This window comes from Priapulus caudatus, unplaced genomic scaffold (genome assembly GCF_000485595.1).
Source record: "Priapulus caudatus unplaced genomic scaffold, Priapulus_caudatus-5.0.1 Scaffold906, whole genome shotgun sequence".
Classification (NCBI taxonomy): Eukaryota; Metazoa; Priapulida; class Priapulimorpha; order Priapulimorphida; family Priapulidae; genus Priapulus; species Priapulus caudatus.
Window position 1 is genome coordinate 89,516 of NW_014577967.1, and position 18,868 is coordinate 108,383.

General features: G+C 46.5%; 2 protein-coding genes and 2 non-coding genes across 4 annotated transcripts in view; all 4 read right to left on the reverse strand.

Moving 5' to 3' along the window:
• Positions 1 to 7,349: 7,349 nt before the first annotated feature.
• On the reverse strand, positions 7,350 to 7,424 carry Trnad-guc. Its single transcript has one exon. It is a non-coding gene; the product is annotated as a tRNA-Asp (tRNA).
• Positions 7,425 to 8,259: 835 nt separating this feature from the next.
• On the reverse strand, positions 8,260 to 8,331 carry Trnad-guc. The gene has a single exon. It is a non-coding gene; the product is annotated as a tRNA-Asp (tRNA).
• A 2,621-nt stretch (positions 8,332 to 10,952) lies between these two features.
• Positions 10,953 to 16,112, reverse strand: LOC106814330 (tektin-2-like). Its single transcript, XM_014818629.1, is given in 8 exon segments — positions 10,953 to 11,476; positions 12,665 to 12,698; positions 12,700 to 12,954; positions 13,605 to 13,805; positions 14,479 to 14,583; positions 14,958 to 15,183; positions 15,367 to 15,577; positions 16,046 to 16,112. Coding segments are annotated over 7 exon segments (1,545 nt in total). The 5' UTR covers positions 15,567 to 15,577; positions 16,046 to 16,112.
• Positions 16,113 to 16,779: 667 nt separating this feature from the next.
• LOC106814331 (tektin-2-like) overlaps positions 16,780 to 18,868 on the reverse strand; it is a 9,644-nt gene continuing 7,555 nt past the window's right edge. Inside the window, exon 5 of the mRNA XM_014818631.1 lies at positions 16,780 to 17,022. Coding sequence (XP_014674117.1) covers positions 16,780 to 17,022 — 243 coding nt within the window. The remainder of the gene's footprint in view (positions 17,023 to 18,868) is intronic.

An 18,868-nucleotide genomic window follows, 5' to 3' on the forward strand; every position in this document is an offset into this window, starting at 1 on the left:
GTTTCTACTCACCCCCCCTCCCCCCACCCTCACCCATAAGGTCAGGTGTGTGCTTATACACCGAGGATATATGTATGGATGAGGAATTTGTAAAATCCTGGAATCTCAAGGAAAATTAGTGCGCCTGAGTTCTAGGCACTGGCTTACTAACACTTAACGCTAAACAAAACCTAATCCTAATCCTAACACCCTAACCTTAAACACACCGCTAACATTAATCCCCCATACCCTAACCATAATCTCTTATCCTAATCCTAACCCTTAATCCTCACCAAACAGACCTAACGCTACACTAAACCTGACCCCCTACCCTGGATCCCTGACCCATGACCCTGACCTGACCCTGACCTAACCTAACCCTAACCCTAACCCTAAATCCCTAACCCTAACTTTCCTGTCTCTTCCGCACGCCCCCGTAGATCACGCGTACAACAGGACGACGATACGGCCTCGCCTCGCAGCACTCTGCGACCAACTTTCGCGTTCCGCAAGCGCACGCACGAGACGGAGCGGCGCCGATGACGAGCTGGCGTTGGCAGCGCGGGCGAGACGGAGGCGGAGATCGAGCGCCTCGAGCCAGACGTCGACCTCGCCCGAGAGTCGATGCGAGACAAGCGCGCGCCGCCGTGCAAGCTCGCGCACACGCGCCCGAGAACCGCAGCGGCGAGACCCAACATGGAGCTGTGCGCGACATACGGGCAGTACGCGACTCACCGGTTAGTGCGCTAGCTAGGCTACGGATCACTGGTAGGGGATGCTAGTATAGACGGACTCACCAGTAGTTGGCGCTTGTATAGCACGGCTCACGGTAGTGGCCGCATTAGGTATAGCATTGGGCTCACGGTAGGTGGCGCTAGTATAGCACGGGCTCACCGGTAGGTGGCGCTAGTATAGCACGGGCTCACCGGTAGGTGGCGCTAGTATAGCACGGGCTCACCGGTAGGTGGCGCAGTATAGCACGGGCTCACCGTAGGGGCTGTATAGGCACGGGTCCGGTAGGTTGGCGCTATATGCACGGGCTTAACGGTAGGTGCGCGCTAGAAATAGCCGGGCTCCACCGGTCAGGTTGGCGCTTAGTAGATGCACGGACCACGCGTAGGGGGGGCCTAGTAAGAAGTATAGCTAGTACAGTGCGGCAGGCCTGTAAGTGGCAATAGTATGAAATTTGGAATAATTTCATCATCTCTATAGTTCACATGCTAATAAAGTTATCTCTGCAGTTTAGATCCAAATTAAGTTATAATATAACTTACACTGACGATAATTTCGTTCATCTCTCGATATTTTTTCAGGTCTGACCCAAGAAGTCTATCGGAAGATTGGACGATAAATGTTCCAGTTAATGTTATTTACAAATTTTTGATTAACTAGATAAATATTGTACAAGGGCTAGTAGTTTGTAGTAGTATGTGGCTCCCCGTGAGGGTGTGTGAAAGCTGAATAGTATGCAAAGGGCAATGATTGTATAGTTTGTGATCTTTGCACGTCGCCCGTTTTCAAGGCGAGCCTCTTTCCGTTTATGCTCATGTTTCTTCCTTTCCTGATTCTATCTCAATCTCATTTTTCTTCCTCTTACGATTCTATTCATGATTCTTCTCTCAGATTCTCTATCTCGTGTTTCTTTGCTGCTCCTGATTCTATCTGCATGTAAACTTCTTCTCTCCGATTCTATCTCATGGTTTTCTTCCTCTCCTGATTCTATTCATGTTTCTTCTATTCACGTTCTATTCTCTGTTTCTTTCTCTCCTGATTCTATCTCATGCTCTCTTCCTCTCACGATTCAATCATTTTTCTTCTTCTTACGATTTATTCTCATGTTTTTGCTGTCCAGCGGAGTGCTGGGTGGGAAGTCCCACGGATCACTACGCTGCCAGCGTAAGCTGTCCACGCCAGGACGTGCTGCACCGTCTGCAGAGCCACTATACTTCGCTCTACCTCACCAGAACGCCGCTCTGCAGCTCGACCGGCAGGCGTCGAGATCAGGAAGTGGCTGGCGCCCCTGCCCGCAGCGCGACGACGCCAAACTGTGCTGACTCGGGGCTGCAACGGCGGCGGGAGGGGCGGGGGCCGGCGGACGACCCACTTGTTCAATCACGGGGGGATCGGGCATATACGACGCCATGTTCAACAGCGCGATGGGACGGGGGAATGGGAAGCGCGGGCGGAATCGGCGGCTAGGGGGCGCTACATGCTGGCCGAGCCGGCACGTGAGCACTGTGGCCCCCTGCCCGCCGCCGCTTACGTGCAGTCCGCGCTGCCCTTGTGGTGGACACGCTGACTGGTGAGTGGTGGGCCAATAAGGAGGAACGGCCACTTGTGACCTTCGTCTTAAGCCTTGACCCTGCTGGTTAGTGCGTCCGTGGTGCGTTTGCCTGGGCGGAGATTTCTAGCTTTATATATACACAATAATACAAATTACACGTACGGGAATTCGACGATTATGGAATAGTCAGGGGGATCGGTGATTCTAATTGCAAAGTAATTTTCGTGTTGCCTGCCACGTGGAGATTTTTGTCGTTTGTCACATTCTGCTTTTTCTACATGCACACAAGACTGCATTTAATGTTAGTGGGTTGTAATCACTTCATAGATCATCGTGCCCTCATATTTAAAATTATACGCATCTATTTTTAGCACGTGGTTAAATCTGGTCCACTGTCAAAATATTGCACAACGTAATATTATATACTGCACAGTTTTTTCCTGTTTAGGGTCACCATCATATTGATTATTAACAAAAAAGTCTGCGTATTCAGTTGTTATGTTTTATGTTGGATAATATATCTTTTGTGTTTCTGTTTGTGACCTATGCATTCAGGAGAAATAATTAATACGTTTGTATTGTTTTTGCGCTGATGAATGGATTATAAACTTCTGGCTTTTAGACATTTCAACCAAGTAGATGGCTGTGGCAGTCATTTGTTTTGTAAAAGCTTACTGAGGCTTATCTCAAGAAACGGTATTGCTAGGGTTGAATACCAATTATTGACGTTTAGTACACAGGCTGGTCGGTTAACTGGGCTATCACCGTTGGAGCTATCTATTGCACAATCCTCGATATATATTGCTGAGTACCCGGTGTCATGCGGAGACCGGGGTTCCAATTCCCGTCGGGGAGAATTTCTTCTTGAACTGCAAAATTGCTTTTGGACCTTGCACCCGCACCTTGCCCTTGCACCGTTATTGAACATACGGAATCCGTACATCGGTATACCGGAACGTACCCTGGTACTATCTAATATGCCGGACATACCTCGCCCTACTCCTAACGAGTCTAGGGAGTCGCCTACTGCCTTACTCCCTATTCTAACCCCTAACCTAACCCTTACCATATTCAGATAGTTTAACAGTGGTACGTTTCCGGGTACGGACCGTACCCAGGGTACGTTCCGCAGTACCCTGTGGGAACATTAGACCCTATGAGCTTAGTGGGTCGACTAAATCCACTTCAAGATCAATCGTGCCCTCATATTTAAAAATAACGCATCAATTTTTAGCACGTGTTTAAATCTGGTCCCTGTAAATATTGCATAGTAATATATATATACTGTCCAGTTTCCTTGTTAGGATCACAATATCTGCATTATTAAAATCCAAAAGTTCTGCTAATCAGATGTTTATGTTTTAGTTTGAATATATCTTTTGTGTTCTCGTTGTCGGCTATGCATTCAGGATGTAACAAAAATATACGTTGTTTTTGCGCTTGATGCAATGATATAATTCGGCTTGAGACATTTTCAACCAAGAGATTGGCGCTGGCAGTCATTTGTTTTTTGTAATACGCTTTACTGCGGCTTATTCAGAACGGTATTGCCGAGGGTTAGAATACAAATATTGACGTAGCCACACAGCCTGTCGGTTAACTGCGGCTATCACCGTTGGAGGCTATCTATTGATCCATCTTCGATAGTTAAGTGGTTAGTTCCCGTTTGGTCATTGGGGAGACCGGGGGTTAATTCCCCGTCGGGAGAAATCTTTTTCTTCTCTGCTGAAACTGTTTTGGCTTGCACGCGGCACCTTGGCCTTGCACTTAATGAACATACGGGATCCGATACATCGCGTATACCGGAACGTCCTGGTACTATTAAATATGCGGACCATACTCGCTGACTCCATAACGAGTTAGGAGTCGCCTCCGGCATACTCCCTATCCTACCTAACCTACCTAACCATATCAATACGTTACCAGGGTACGTTTCCGGTATACCGGACCGTACCCAGGGTACGTTCCGGCAGTACCCTGGGGCATTGCCCTATGACGTTAGTGGGCTGACTAAATCACTTCAAGATTCAACTTCGTTGCCCTCAATTTAAAATAACGCCATGCAATTTTTAGCACGTGGTTAAATCTGTCCTCACATGTCATATTGCATATGTAAGTCTACTATTAATATCTGTTCCAGTTTTTCCCTGTTAGAACTCACACATATTGCATTATTAACCGAAAAAGTTCTGGCGTAACTTCAGATGTTTATGTTTTATTGTTGAAATATATTTTTGTGTTCTCGTTGCGGGACTATTGCATCAGAGTAATATATACGTTTGTATTGTTTTGTCGCTTGATGCAATAGATTAATTTGGCTTCTTAGAATTTATCAACCAAAGGGAGATGGCGCTGCAATAGTCATTGTTTGGCTAAAGGCTTATGCGCTTATTCTTTCAAGATAAACGTGTAGAGCTAGCCAGATTAGAGAAATAAAATGATCAGGCTAGCCAGAGAGGAAATTTGTCAAGATCGAGCTAGCGAGAGGAACTAAATAGAAAGAGTAGCGCGCAGTGAGGGAGAGAAGCTGTGGGGGACTCTTTCAGAGATCGCGTGATTGGGGTAGAGAGGCAACAAAGGACGCCCTGTAGTTAGCGCTCGCGTGACGGTGAAGAACTGGATAGGATTATTCTAATGATGACAGTTGTTAGGATGGAAGTCCGTGATATAAGCCAAAAGACAATGAGAACAACCCCGCTCCGTTGCGCAGGGTGGCCGGACTTACGAGAGGTTCGTGTATGATTATTTACATCCCAGATGTTATTATTGGTGACAATACGAAGACGCATATGCCACCCGCGCACTAGTCTCCGCGTCGATAGGTTTTGAGTACTCTGTCCCATGGCGAACTTTCCCAAGGGATCATGGCAAACGAACCTTACTACAGCACGATAAGTATAATCGAATTTAATTTCGTGGTCTTGGTTGAAAGAAACTGGCAAATGAACATTGGGCTCATATTTTTGGTAGATCTCTGTTTCACAAAGTGTAATGTACCAACTCCATCTGGTGCTCAAGCTCTCTGCTAAGCCCCTTCACAATTGAAGCTTACGATGTATGCACGATCGGATTACTTAAAGTTTTTCGGAAGAAATTAATTTCTCACCGACGTTGAACATTCGGAATGAACCCGCGCTCGTTCCCCTCCTTGTACTATCTACATATCTGCCGCACCGCGAGCTGACTACCTTCTCGCTATCTCCACTAGACCGGGCGAGTATTGCTAGCTGGGACGGTTACTATACTATCGAGGATCGTGCTCATACGCCTACGGCTTGCAAAATATGGTTCCCTGCACCCTTACCCGAACACCCTTTTGACTTAACCTCTAGTCTGTCGAAGCCATATCAGATAGGGTGATTTTAAATCCAGGTTCTCGGTTAACGGGTTTAACCGATAGCTGCCGAACGATAGTGCCAAAAAAGGAATAATCGAAATTCTGCCGGCCTCAGCGCCATCAGGCTGTGAGACTTCTGAAATGGTGCTGACAAGAAGCGCGAAATGACATATAATATATACCGTATGCGTACGTAATGGAGCCAAAACATATTTACAAAGTTGTAAATATCCGTTCGGTATATTATTTTACTCCTGCGATTGCATTAATTGTCTGTTACACGGGAATCAATACGAAACAGAAAGCGCCGTGGCCCTATCATATTGTTTAAATTGCAACGAAATTAGCGCTAATCCACTATATTTTTTTTAAATGTTCATCTAGTTTTAACATAGGTTTAAAAACTTACTGTCCACTCGTAATCAATTGACATTAATAGTCTAGAAGGTTACGCAGAACTTTCTCGGTATTTATAAATAAATCATCAACTGTCTTCAAGTTCTATTCTCCTCTGTTATGTGGGTGATCACCAGCATATTAGATCCCATTTATTAACCGAAAAAGTTCTGCCGTAACTTCAGCGTAACAGTTGTTTTTAACGTGGCGGTATGGTTTAAGTGGGTTGGAGGTGACAATATTATGCTATTATTAGATGCTTGGCATTCACGTGTTATCTGATACTATATTACTAGTCGACAATATTTGATCAGTGTGACGAGATTTAACCACGTGCCTTAAAAATTGATGGGTTTTATGTGTTTAAGTGCTAATATTAATCTATAGTTTGTATGTTTTGCGCTTGATGCAATAGTATATAATTTCGGTTCTTAGATCCATTTTCAACCAAGAGATGGCGCTGGCATAGTTCATTTTGTTTTTGTCCTAACAAGCTTACTGCGGCTTATCTCCAATGAAACGGTTATTTAGAATCATTTACGAGTCCTCACGAAGTGGTGACCAACTCGATGACTGTTGATCCTTGCAACTGCATCTTAGTCAACCGCACTACTTCGCGTGCATCAGGGTCGTCTTGAGCTCCAAGAACCACTGCGGGCGTAAGTTCTGCCGTTGTGAGCGGTTGAGGTAGCTAAATCATATACCTGTGGTTGTATTGGACAGTTTACCGTCAAACACAGTTTTCCTGTCATGCGTCGGCAGGTTATGAGATAGAGTAGTCGTTGCGATGGATCCCCAGTGAAAGGTACTTGCCCGCCGATACGTTACCTGGGTATGCGGTCCGGTTATTACCGGAAACGTACCCTGTGGTATAGCTATCGCTGAGTATGTCTTAGGGTTAGAGGTACGGGGGTTCGAATCTTCCCCGTTCCGGGGGATGAAATTTTTTCTTTCGGTTGACTTGCAAATTAGCTTATTGTTTTAGGCCAGTAGTGCGTAGGCCCGCACTACCCTAGGACTCGTTAGTTGAGTAGGCGCAGGTTATTGGCCTCCCGTCGTATTACTCAGACTACGCCTAGGGATACGTTTCCGGTTGAACATAGCGGAACCGTACATCGTATGAGCGATTTGTACGGATCCGTTATACGCGCGAACCGTACCCTTCGGTATATTAATATGCCATGAGCCATACCTTTGCCCATTAACATCCCCGGACTAACGAGTCTTAGGAGGTTCGCCTAGCGCTTCTACTCCCTAATGAAGCCGTTTTGACCATGGAGTGAACTAACTCTAATGCAACATAGTCGGAGTGCTAAGGCCAAAGCCATGATTGCAGTTCAAGAAGAAAAATTTCTCCCCGACGGGGAATTGAACCCCGGTCTCCCGCATGACAAACGGGGATACTTAACCAGCTTATACTATCGAGGATGCGATGCCAATAGAAGCCTCCCAAGCGAGTGATGAGCCGCAGTTAACCCCTAGCCAGGCTGTGTGACCATGCAACGTCAATATTTGGTATTCTAACCCTAGCAATACCGTTTCTTGGAGATAAGCCGCAGTAAGCTTTTAGCAAAAACAAATGACTTGCCAGCGCCATCTCTTGGTTGAAAATGTCTAAAAGCCGAAATTATATCTATTGCATCAAGCGCAAAACAATACAAACGTATATTATTTTACTCCTGAATGCATAGTCGACAACGGAGAACACAAAAGAGATATATTTCAACATAAACATAAACAATCCTGAATGTACGCCAGAACTTTCGGTGAATTAATGCAATATGTGGTGATTCCCTAACAGGGAAAACTGGACATAATATATATTAGCTATGCAATATTTGACAGTGGACAGATTTAACACGTGCTAAAAATTGCATCGCGTTATTTAAATATGAGGGCACGATTTGATCTTGAGTGATTTAGTCACCCACCTAAACTCATAGGGTCTATGTCCCCCAGGGTACTGCCGGACACGTACCCTGGTACGGTCCGGTTTAATACCGAAGTACCCTGGTACACTATCTGCATTGGTTAGGGCTTAGGGTTTAGGGTTAGGATTAGGTAGTAGGCTAGCGCGACTCCCTAGACTCGTTAGTGGAGTAGGTCGACCGGTATGGTCCGCGCATTAGAGTAGTAACCAGGGTACGTTCCGGTATTACCGATGTACGCGATTCCCGTAGTTTCATAACGGTGCCCAAGGGCAAAGGTGCGGGTGCAAGCCGTCCAAAAGCAATTTTGCGCATTGTCAAGAAGACAAAATTTCTGCCCCGACGGGGAATTGAACCCCGGTCTCCCGCATGACAAACGGGGATACTAACCACTATACTATCGAGGATTGGATGCAATAGATAGCCTCCCAACGGTGATAGCCGCAGTTAACCCGACCAGGCTGTGTGACCAACGTCAATATTTGGTATTCTAACCCAGCAAGTCAACCGTTTCTGGAAGATAAGCCGCAGAATGCTTTGTAGCAAAAACAAATGAACTTGCCAGGCGCCATTCTCTTGGTTTGAAAATTCTACAAAGCCGAATTTAATCTATTGCATCAAGCGGCAAAACAAGTACAAACGTCTATATTTTTTACTCCTGAATGCCATAGTCGACAACGAGAACACACAAAAGATATATTTCAACATAAAAAACATAAACAATCTGAAGTTACGCAGAACTTTTCGGTTAATAATGCAATATGTGGTTGATTCCATAACAGGGAAAACTGGACCAGTATATATATCATTACTATTCAATATTTGACAGTGGAACAGATTTTAAACCACAGTGCTACAATATTGATGCGTTATTTTTAAATATGAGGGACACGATTCTGCTCTTAAGTGATTTAGCGTCACCCACTTAACGCTCATCAGGTCATGTCCCCAGGTACTGCCGGAACGTACCCTGGTGTACGGTCCGGATAAGCCGGAGACGCTACCCGTGGTAACTAATCTGTGATCATGCGCTTTTAGGGTTCAGGGTTAGGGTTAGATAGAGTAGGCCCGTTAGGGCGAGCTCCCTCAGCACTCGTTAGTCGGACCGTAGGCGAGTATGGTCCGGCAATTTAGATAGGTACCAGGGTACGTTCCGGTTTAGTACCGATGTACGGTATTCCGTATTTCAATTAACGGGCAAGGCAAGGTGGCGGGTGTCAAGGTCCAAAAGCAATTTGCAGTTCAAAATGAAAAAACTTTCCCCCGACGGCGGAATTGAACCCGCGTCTCGCCCGCATGACAAACGGGTACTAACCCTATACATCGCAGGATTGGATGCAATAGATAGCCTCCCAACGGTGATAGCCGCAGTTAACCCGACCAGGCGGCGTGTGACACTAAACGTCAATATTTGGTATTCTACGACCCTCAGCAATTACCGTTTCTTGCGAGACTAAGCGCAGTAAGTTTTAGGCAACAAACAAATGCAACTTGCCAGCGCCATCTCTTGGTATAAAATGTCCTAAACAGCCGAAATTATATCTATTGACAATCAAGACGCAAAACAATACAAACGTATATTATTTACTGCCGTGAATGCATACGTCGAACAACGAGAACCACAAAAGTAGTACATTTCAACATAAACATAAACAATCTGAAGTTGACTGCAGAACTTTCTGGTTAATAATGCATCCATATGTGGTTGACTCCCTAAACAGGGAAAAACTGGAACAGTATTATTATATATTACTATGCAATATTGACAAGTGGACAAGATTAACCACGTGCCTAAAAATTGATGACGTCTATTTTAAATCATTGACCGGGCACGATTGATCTTGAAGTGATTTAGTCGCCCACTTAAACGCATAGGGGTCTATGTTCCCAAGGGTGACCTGGCCGGAACGTTACCCTGGCGTACGTCCGGTATACCGGCAACGTACCCTGGTAACTATCTTGATATGGTTAGGGGTCTAGGGTTAGGGTTGAGGTTTTGGGAGTATGGCGTAGGCGACTCCCCTAGACTCGTTAGTGGAGTTAGGCCCGAGTATGTCCGGATATTAGATAGTACCCAGGGGGCTAGCGTTCCGGTGTGTATACCGATGTACGATTCCGGTATCGTTCCAATTAACGGTTTGCGAAGGGCAAGGTGCGGGTGCAAGGTCCAAAAGCAATTTGCAGTTCAAGAAGAAAAATTTCTCCCCGACGGGGAATTGAACCCGGTCTCCCGCATGACAAACGGGATACTAACCACTAATTTACTATCTGAGGAGTGGTGCAATAGATAGCCATCCCAACTGGTGATAGCCGCCAGCTTTAACGCCGACCTAGCGCTGGTGTGACTAATCGTCAATATTGGTATTCTAACCCTTAGCAATACCGTTTCTTGGAGGTAAGCCGCCATTTTAAGCTTGTAGCAAAAACAATATTGACTTGCCAGCGCCATCTCTTTGGTTTTAAAATGTCTAAAAGCCGAATTTATATATATCTATTGCATCAAGCGCAAAACAATACAAACGTATATTATTTTACTCCTGAATGCATAGTCGACAACGAGAACACAAAAGATATATTTCAACATAAAACATAAACAATCTGAAGTTACGCAGAACTTTTTTGGTTAATAATGCAATATGTGGTGACTCCTAACAGGGAAAACTGGACAGTATATATATATTACCATTGTGCAATATTTGACAGTGGACAGATTTAACCACGTGCTAAAAATAGATGCGTTATTTTTAAATATGAGGGCACGATTGATCTTGAAGTGATTTAGTCACCCACTAACCATTAAATGCAGTGATTATCGTGCATGTTGGCAAAAGAGAATGTGTCAAACGACAAAATCCACGTGCAGACACCGAAAATTTACTTGCAATAGAATCACCACTCCCCCCTGAAGCTATCCATAATCGTCGAATTCCGTTACGTGTATAAATTCGTATTTTTGTGTATATATGAAGCTAGAAATCTCCGCCCGAGCGCAAACGCGCCCTGGACGCGACCTAAGCGAGGGTCAAGGTTAAGCGAAGGTCACAGTGCGTTCCTCCTTGTTGGCCACCACTCCCGTCAGCGTGCTCCCGTCGCCACCAGAGGGCAGCGCGGACTGCACGGTAGCGGCGGCGGGCAGGGGGCGCAACGTGCTCAGCGTGCCGGCGTCGCGCAGCATGGTGGCGCCCCCTACGCCGCCGATTCCGCCCGCGCTTCCCATCGTCTCCCGCATGGTTCCCATCGCGCTGTTGAACATGGCGTCGTATATGCCCGTCCCCCGCGTGTTGCAGTGGGTCGTCCCGCGCGGCCCCGCCCCCTCCGCCGCCGCTTGCAGCCCCGTCAGCAGCAGGTTGGCGTCGGTCGCGCTGCGGGCAGGGGGCGCCAGCCGCTTCCTGATCTCGACGCACTGCCGGTCGAGCTGCAGAGCGGCGTTCTTGTGTCCGAGGTCGCCGGTGAGCGAGTATAGGTGGCTCTGCAGGCGGTGCAGCACGTCCTTGGCGTCGGACAGCTTACGCTGCAGCGTAGTGATCGTGGCTTCCACGCTCAGCACCTCCGCTGGACAGCAAGAAACATGAGATAGAATCGTAAGAAGAAGAAAAATGAGATTGAATCGTGAGAGGAAGAGACATGAGATAGAATCAGGAGAGAAAGAAACATGAGATAGAATCGTGAGAAGAAGAAACATGAGATAGAATCAGGAGAGGAAGAAACATGAGATAGAATCGTGAGAGAAGAAGTTTACATGGATAGAATCAGGAGTACAAGAAACACGAGATAGAATCGTGGAGAGGAAAAACATGAAGATAGAACGTAACGAGGGAAGAAAATGAGATGGAGATAGAATCGGAAAGGAAGAAACATGAGATAGAATCGTCGAAGGGCTCGCCTGAAGGCGGCGACGTGCCAAAGACACAACTATACAATCATTGACCCTTTGCTATACTATTCAGCTTTACAACACACCTCTAACTGGGGAGCCGCATACTACTAAACTACTATAGCCCTTGCCTAATAAATAAAGTTTATACTCAGTTAGATCCAAATTATGTTAAAAATAACTTACACTGACAAAATTTCGTCCATCTCTCCGATAGACTTCTTCGGGTCAGACCTGAAGAAAGTCTATGCGAGAGATGGACGAAAATTTCGTCAGTGTAAGTTATTAAAATATAACTTAATTTGGATGCTAAATGTCAGAGATAAACTTTATAGCATTGTGAACTATAGAGACGCCGATGAAATTATTCAATGCATTACTTATTGCCCTTCACAGGGCCATGCCGCCGTACTAGCTACTTCTACTAGCACGCCCCGCTACCGGTGAGTTCCGTGCTTACTAGCGCCACCGTACCCGGTGAAGCGCGTTGCTATTCTAAGCGCGCACCTACCGTAAGCCCGTGCTATACTATCCGCTCACCTACACGATGAGCCCGGCTATACTAGCGCCACCTACCGCTGACTGGCCCGTGCTTAAAGCGCATACCGTTGAGGTTAGCACTAGCGCCACCTACCTCGGTGAGGCCGGCTATAGCTAGCCGCGGCACCCTCAGTCCCCTGTAATATCACGACGTGGAGCCCGTGCTATACTAGCTGCCACGCTACGTGCGGTGAGCCCATGCTATATCTAAGCGCCACCGTACCGGTGAGCCCGTTCATATACTAAGCGCACTATGCGTTGAGTCCGTGCTGATACTAGCATTGCCGTCCTACCAGTGAGTCCGTGCTCTACTAGCGCCACCCTACCGGTGAGTCCGTACTGCACGTGTCGCCGGCACAGCTTCCATGTTGGGTCTCGCCGTGCGTTCTACGAGGCGCCGTCACGGCGCGAGCTTGAGCGGCGCGCGCTTGTCTCGCATCGACTCGTCGAGGCGGTCGACGTCTCGCTCGAGGCGCTCGATCTCCGCCTCCGTCTCGCCGCGCTGCCACGCCAGCTCGTCTCGAGCGCGCTCCGTCTCGTGCGTGCGCTTGCGGAACGCGAAGTTGGTCGCAGAGTGCTGCGAGGCGAGGCGTATCGTCGTCCTGTTGAGCGTGATCTAGGGAGGCGTGCGGGAAGGAGACAGAGGTTAGGGTTAGGGTTAGGGTTAGGGTTAGGGTTAGGGTTAGGGTCAGGGTTAGGGTCAGTCAGGTCAGGGATAGGGTTAGGGTTAGGGTTAGGGTCAGGGTTTGTGTTAGCGTTAGGTCTGTGTTGGGGTGAGGATTAGTGTTAGGATTAAGGATAGAGGTTAGGGTTAGGGTTAGGATTATGGTTAAGGTGTGTGTTAGGGTTAGGGTGTTAGGATTAGGATTAGGGTTTGTGTTAGCGTTAGTGTTAGTAAGCCAGTGCCCTTAGAAGCTCAACGGCGCACGTAATTTTCCTTGAGATGTACCAGGATTTACAATTCCTCATCCAGTACCTATATCCTCGGTGTATAGCACACAGCCTGACCTTATGGGGTGGAGGGTGGGGGGGGGGTGAGTAAAACTATGAGCATCATGCACACGAATGAATTGAGCAGTAACAGTGCAACCACGTGCACATCAAGGTAAAACATACACGGGAGCGATGAGCGATGAGCTCTTCAAACCTCCGAAATCGCTCCCGTAAAATTTTTGACGAGAGCTATTTTTCCCCACAGACTTTTGGAAAAGAGCTCCCGTGAAAAAAATGTTATTTTTTCCCTGTTGCGCACCATGTCTCTCTCACCTGTATCGCCTCTCTGAGCTTGCTAGAAGCCTTCATCAATGCCTCCGCTCTCATGCAGTTCTGTTCGCTGAAATTCTTCCAGTTAGGTGGCACCACCGAGCCCTTGGGCACGCGCACGGGGTCAGGCTTGAGGCTGATGCCGGGTGTACTCTCGTTAAGCGTGTGCTGCTGCGTGTCTATGATGTACGCCACGCTCTTATCCTGCAGACGTAAGTGCACGCACGATCACACACAATTGTTTTGACTCACTTCTGATATACCACGCTTACGATCCTGCCCTTAACTTCACAGTAGTGTGAACTGGTAGCTGCAGACTGCAATGGCGTGCAGGCAATAATGACGGAACAGTGTATCAATCGGAGATTTGTAATTCACACATAAAACTGTTTGATTGTGAAACTGTTTGCACGAACAAGTTGAGAAGGTAATGTTAGAAATGAGAACTAATAAGGTGATGTGATGCTGCACTGTCATGTTATCAGGAGTGTATCAATATATATATCAATTGATACACTCCTGATGTTATGAGGTGATGTTATGAGGTGATGTTATGAGGTGATGTTATGAGGTGATGTTATGAGGTGATGTTATGAGGTGATGTTATGAGGTGATGTTATGAGGTGATGTTATGAGGTGATGCTATGAGGTGATGTTATGAGGTGATGTTATGAGGTGATGTTATGAGGTGATGTTATGAGGTGATGTTATGAGGTGATGTTATGAGGTGATGTTATAAGGTGATGTTATGAGGTAATGTTATGAGGTAATGTTATGAGGTGATGTTATGAGGTGATGCTATGAGGTGATGTTATGAGGTGATGTTAAAGTGATGTAATGTTAGAAGATGATGCTGGGAAGAGGAAGCTGCATTTACCTGCAGATCCAGCACCACCTGCTGACGAGCTTCCTGTAGCTGTATCAGCTTTTCAAATCCTTCTCTGCATCGCTGCTGTAGCTGCTGCTTCGCCTGAGCAATCACCTACAGGGAACACAACACGTAAATCACACATCTTACTTGCATACAAGAAACATAACAAAAGCATAACACATAATATACACTAACTTCTTAATGATACCTGTTAATATGCATATCTAATGTCATTTGTAGTTTTGCTGATGGATAGGGAATCTAAAAGGTGTATTTATGAGTACATGAACTTAGCTTTGAGCCAAATGTTCAAGCACAGGTAGCTCTATATATATTGTACCTGCCTAGTTTGAGGTTTCTACTTTTTCGTATGTACATTACTGAGGTATTTGGTCTGTGACAACGCTCCCTGCATAGTGTGCAATGTTGAAACTCATGCTTATAAATAGCAGGCAGGTGTGTAGAGAAATTACGAGAGCACATACTTGCACTTCGGTGTTGAGCTGGTCTTCCACCCCATCCGCGACAATGTCCGTGCCCTCTCTGCCCTCTCGCAAAGTCAGGCACTCAAGTGCTACGTCTAGCGGCACGGCCATGGCCTCGAGGGCGTTCTCTGTGTGATGCTTGGCTTCAGAGAGCGACGCTATCTCGCTGTCGATGTCGCTCAAACATTTCTCCAGTGTGTTCTTCCAATATTCAATATCGCCCACCCTGTCGCGAGCACGAAAAAACAGAAATTTAGCAGATACAAAGATACTGTTTTTGTCTTTAAACGCATACGTTTAGCATGATAGTATAACCTATAATTCTGGAAAAAATACTAAAATTACTGGTAATACTATTTTGTTGCAGAAGGGTAAAGAACATTTATTTTACGAGGATGCTAAAAGGCACCTTTGTGCAAGGCGCGTGGTGTTCTCCTGCTGGTCCCATTTACTAGTATTCTCCGCTTCGTTTTGCATCTGGCGGGCCTCCTCGCGGCACTGTCTTGACTTCCCTCGCTGCTGCTCTCCGCTAGCCACCATGGTCATGTTAGCGGTGTGCCAGTCCGGCACCGTGAACCGCATCGAAGGCTTTTCAAGCCTCGTTGACATGATGCCGAAACCTGCGAGAGACATGGAGTTAATCTTAAACTTCTTGGTTGTGAAGGCGGTGCTGCCTCGAGCTATTTTGCCGCGTCCGCACCATCTCCCTAAGCAGCACATTTATGTATGTTAACGTATGGAGTAGGCATGCATATTATTAACTCACGGTTGTGGCCATCTGTAACATGGACAGTAAAATTTTGGTGCACGTAAAAACAGAATCAGAACTAAAATGCACTCTGCAGACTGCACCTAGCTTCAAGAAACGGTATTGCTAGGGTTAGAATGCCGGATTTTGACGTTAGTCACACAGTTGACGTTAGTCACACAGCCTGGTCGGGTTAGAACTTAGACCGAGACTGCACCTAGCTCGATGAATAATGGAATGCCACTCACTGATTCACCAATCACTCTGCGCAAATTTTTTTCTCTGTATCAGTGGACATACCATATGGTATCATTGCATTATACGAGCTTATAATAAATACCTGAAGTGAGCTATCTGTCAATGCGTCAAGACAACGTCCTTCTAAAATTATTCCCAGCCTCAAGTCCAAAGAAAATCAACAGCAAACTACGTAACGTAGCATAGCAACACGTAAACAGGAGGCTCACATTGTGACGTCACGACAATGCAGCCAATAGCGATAAGGGAGAGTTCACAGCTCAGAGGTTCACAGCACACGAAATAAGGCATTCATAGATTATTTAGGATATAATTAATAATACACGGCATCATTACTAAATTTACAATCAGTAAATGAGTCTTATGATTCTTATGACATAGCATACCCGTTCGTTCACATGCGCTCTGTAATAATGCTTATACAATTATTCGTGGAATTAATTATTCTAAGCTACCATAATTCTCAGTGTTAATTCAGCAAACGCCTCGATCGTTGGTGGCACCATGATTTAGATTCATTTTTGCATGATTTTATCGACAGACGGCGCTGTGCGTTATATATATATATAATATATATCTTGGCCTGGCTTCGCGAACGAAGATCTAAGAAGGCAGTTGTCCACGTCTGCTGCATGTGTGCTGGTGACTGACAAGGCCGATACGGGACAGGCAGGTCCGGCCACAGCGGCTGCAGATGAAAGTCTGGTCGGTGATGGGGATCGTGCTGCTGCGCTGCTTCCGCCTGCTCCTCTTATCTTCCAGTCTGGTTCTGCGAGTGTCTTCAAAACAGGAGACAGTCTGGTAAACGGTGCGTCTTCAGCCCTCGCGGTCAGCAGCCAGAGTAGGCCAGTGATGGGGTCGATGTGGCAGGCATTGAGGGAAAACTTGAGACTGTCTTTGAACCTCTTCTTTGGTGCCCCTAAGTTGCGGTTTCCAGATGACAGCTCTCGATCCGTACAGAACAATCTTAGGCAGTCGTTGGTCTTTTATTCTGGACACATGCCCTGCCCAACGTAATTGTGTCTTCAACAGCATGGCCTCAATGCTGGGGGCCTCCGCCTGCACGAGGACCTCGACATTTGGGACGAAGTCACTCCAGTGGATGCCAAGAATGGAACGGATGCAGCGCTGATGGCAGCCGGATATATATATATATATATTTATATATATATATATATAATATATAGTTACAAGAGATGTCAACATGTTTTTTCACCTGCCATTTTCTCATCCGGAAATTGTCGAATGGAGCAATTGTCGGGTGAGCAACATATACAACACACACATGATGGGTTACAGTCAGTCTCAAAATCTTTCATTACAACGCAATATAGCAATTCTCCGGAATCGTTCGTTGCCGGGGCAGCCCCCTACACACTGCCGACTCCATTGTCGGGCCCCTGCGTGCTCGCATTTCTTCCGACGCATTTCTCAGTCTGCCTTTCCGTTAACATCCGGTCCCAATTACACGTCTCAAGGCGGACACGAAACAAACGAGGCACGGCTTGTAACATCCGCGCGGCAATTAAAGACGGCCTAGCCGCACGTCTAATCTCTTAACTGGAAGCAGCAGGAGCGCGAAGATGTCGCCTACGTGTGTAAAATTGGAAGTGGTATGTTCGGTCGTAATCGAATATCTGTAACTGTTTCATTCGTCTCATTACCGTCACACGACCTGAAAGATTCTTGCCGCCAAATGAATGGCTGCGGCGAGCGGGCAAATGCCAGCAGCTGCTGCTGCTGCTGATGTTCACTGAACACGCACGCACACGTAGACACACGCACGCGCACACACGCGCACGCACGCACCCGCACGCATGCACACGCGTACACACAGACGCGCGCGCATACACACACGCGCGCGCATACACACCGACGCGCGCATACACACACACGCGCGTGCAACACACACACACACACACACACACACACAGACGCACGCACGCACACGCCCGCACGCACACGCACGCATGCACGCACGCACGCACGCACGCACGCACGCACACACACCGGAACCCACCCACTCACCCACACACCGCGTCTGGTCGTGCAATGAGTCCTCCGAGTCTTATTGTTGTGTCTCACTAACCGATTTGATATGCAAACGGGCGGCTATTGATACACACCGCTACAACGTCGTCATTATTGCTTAAATATTCACTCCATGAATGGTCCTCGGAGTGTATGTAATCGCATTCTACTGTATATATATACGTATATATATACGTATATATATATATACATATATATATACATATATATATATATACATATATATAAGCCGTACTTTATCTTTAATGTCTCACGCGTCTGCAACGACGAAATACTAACTAGAATAACGGGTAAAAATACGAGATAATTTTATTGATGTTGTAATTAAAACATGAGAAGAAGAATCCATTGGAAAACATTTTTGAACTCGACATTTTTCATGTCCGCGTCCTTCGGAAATCCGCATGCAGGTAATATGCAACAGATTTCGCGCACCAGTGAAAAAAACAACAACACACACATATGTATATAAGACATGATTTGTAGAGGAATTGATAGAAGCAGACGATGGATGTGCACGTGTTTGACACTCCGTTCGTTCTCCGCGGTCACGTGGTGAAGCCGACGGGAGCGTTCCGGAGCTTGTTTACATTTTCCGTTATTCGGTAAACAAGCGATGATTGTTTGTCTAGCAAGAAATATTGAAATATCGGCTGCTGCGTTGAGATGATAACGAGGCTAGCATAGCGCGGCGCCATTTGGTGATAATCTTAGCCTGAATTATAGGGGGAGCTCGGAATGCAATTCAAATAGGGGAGTCGAAAAGAGAGATGGGGAGAGAGAGACTGGGAGAGAGCGCGCAAACGAGGAAGAAAGAGGGTAATTCTATCTCCCGCTCTCTGCCTATCTCATG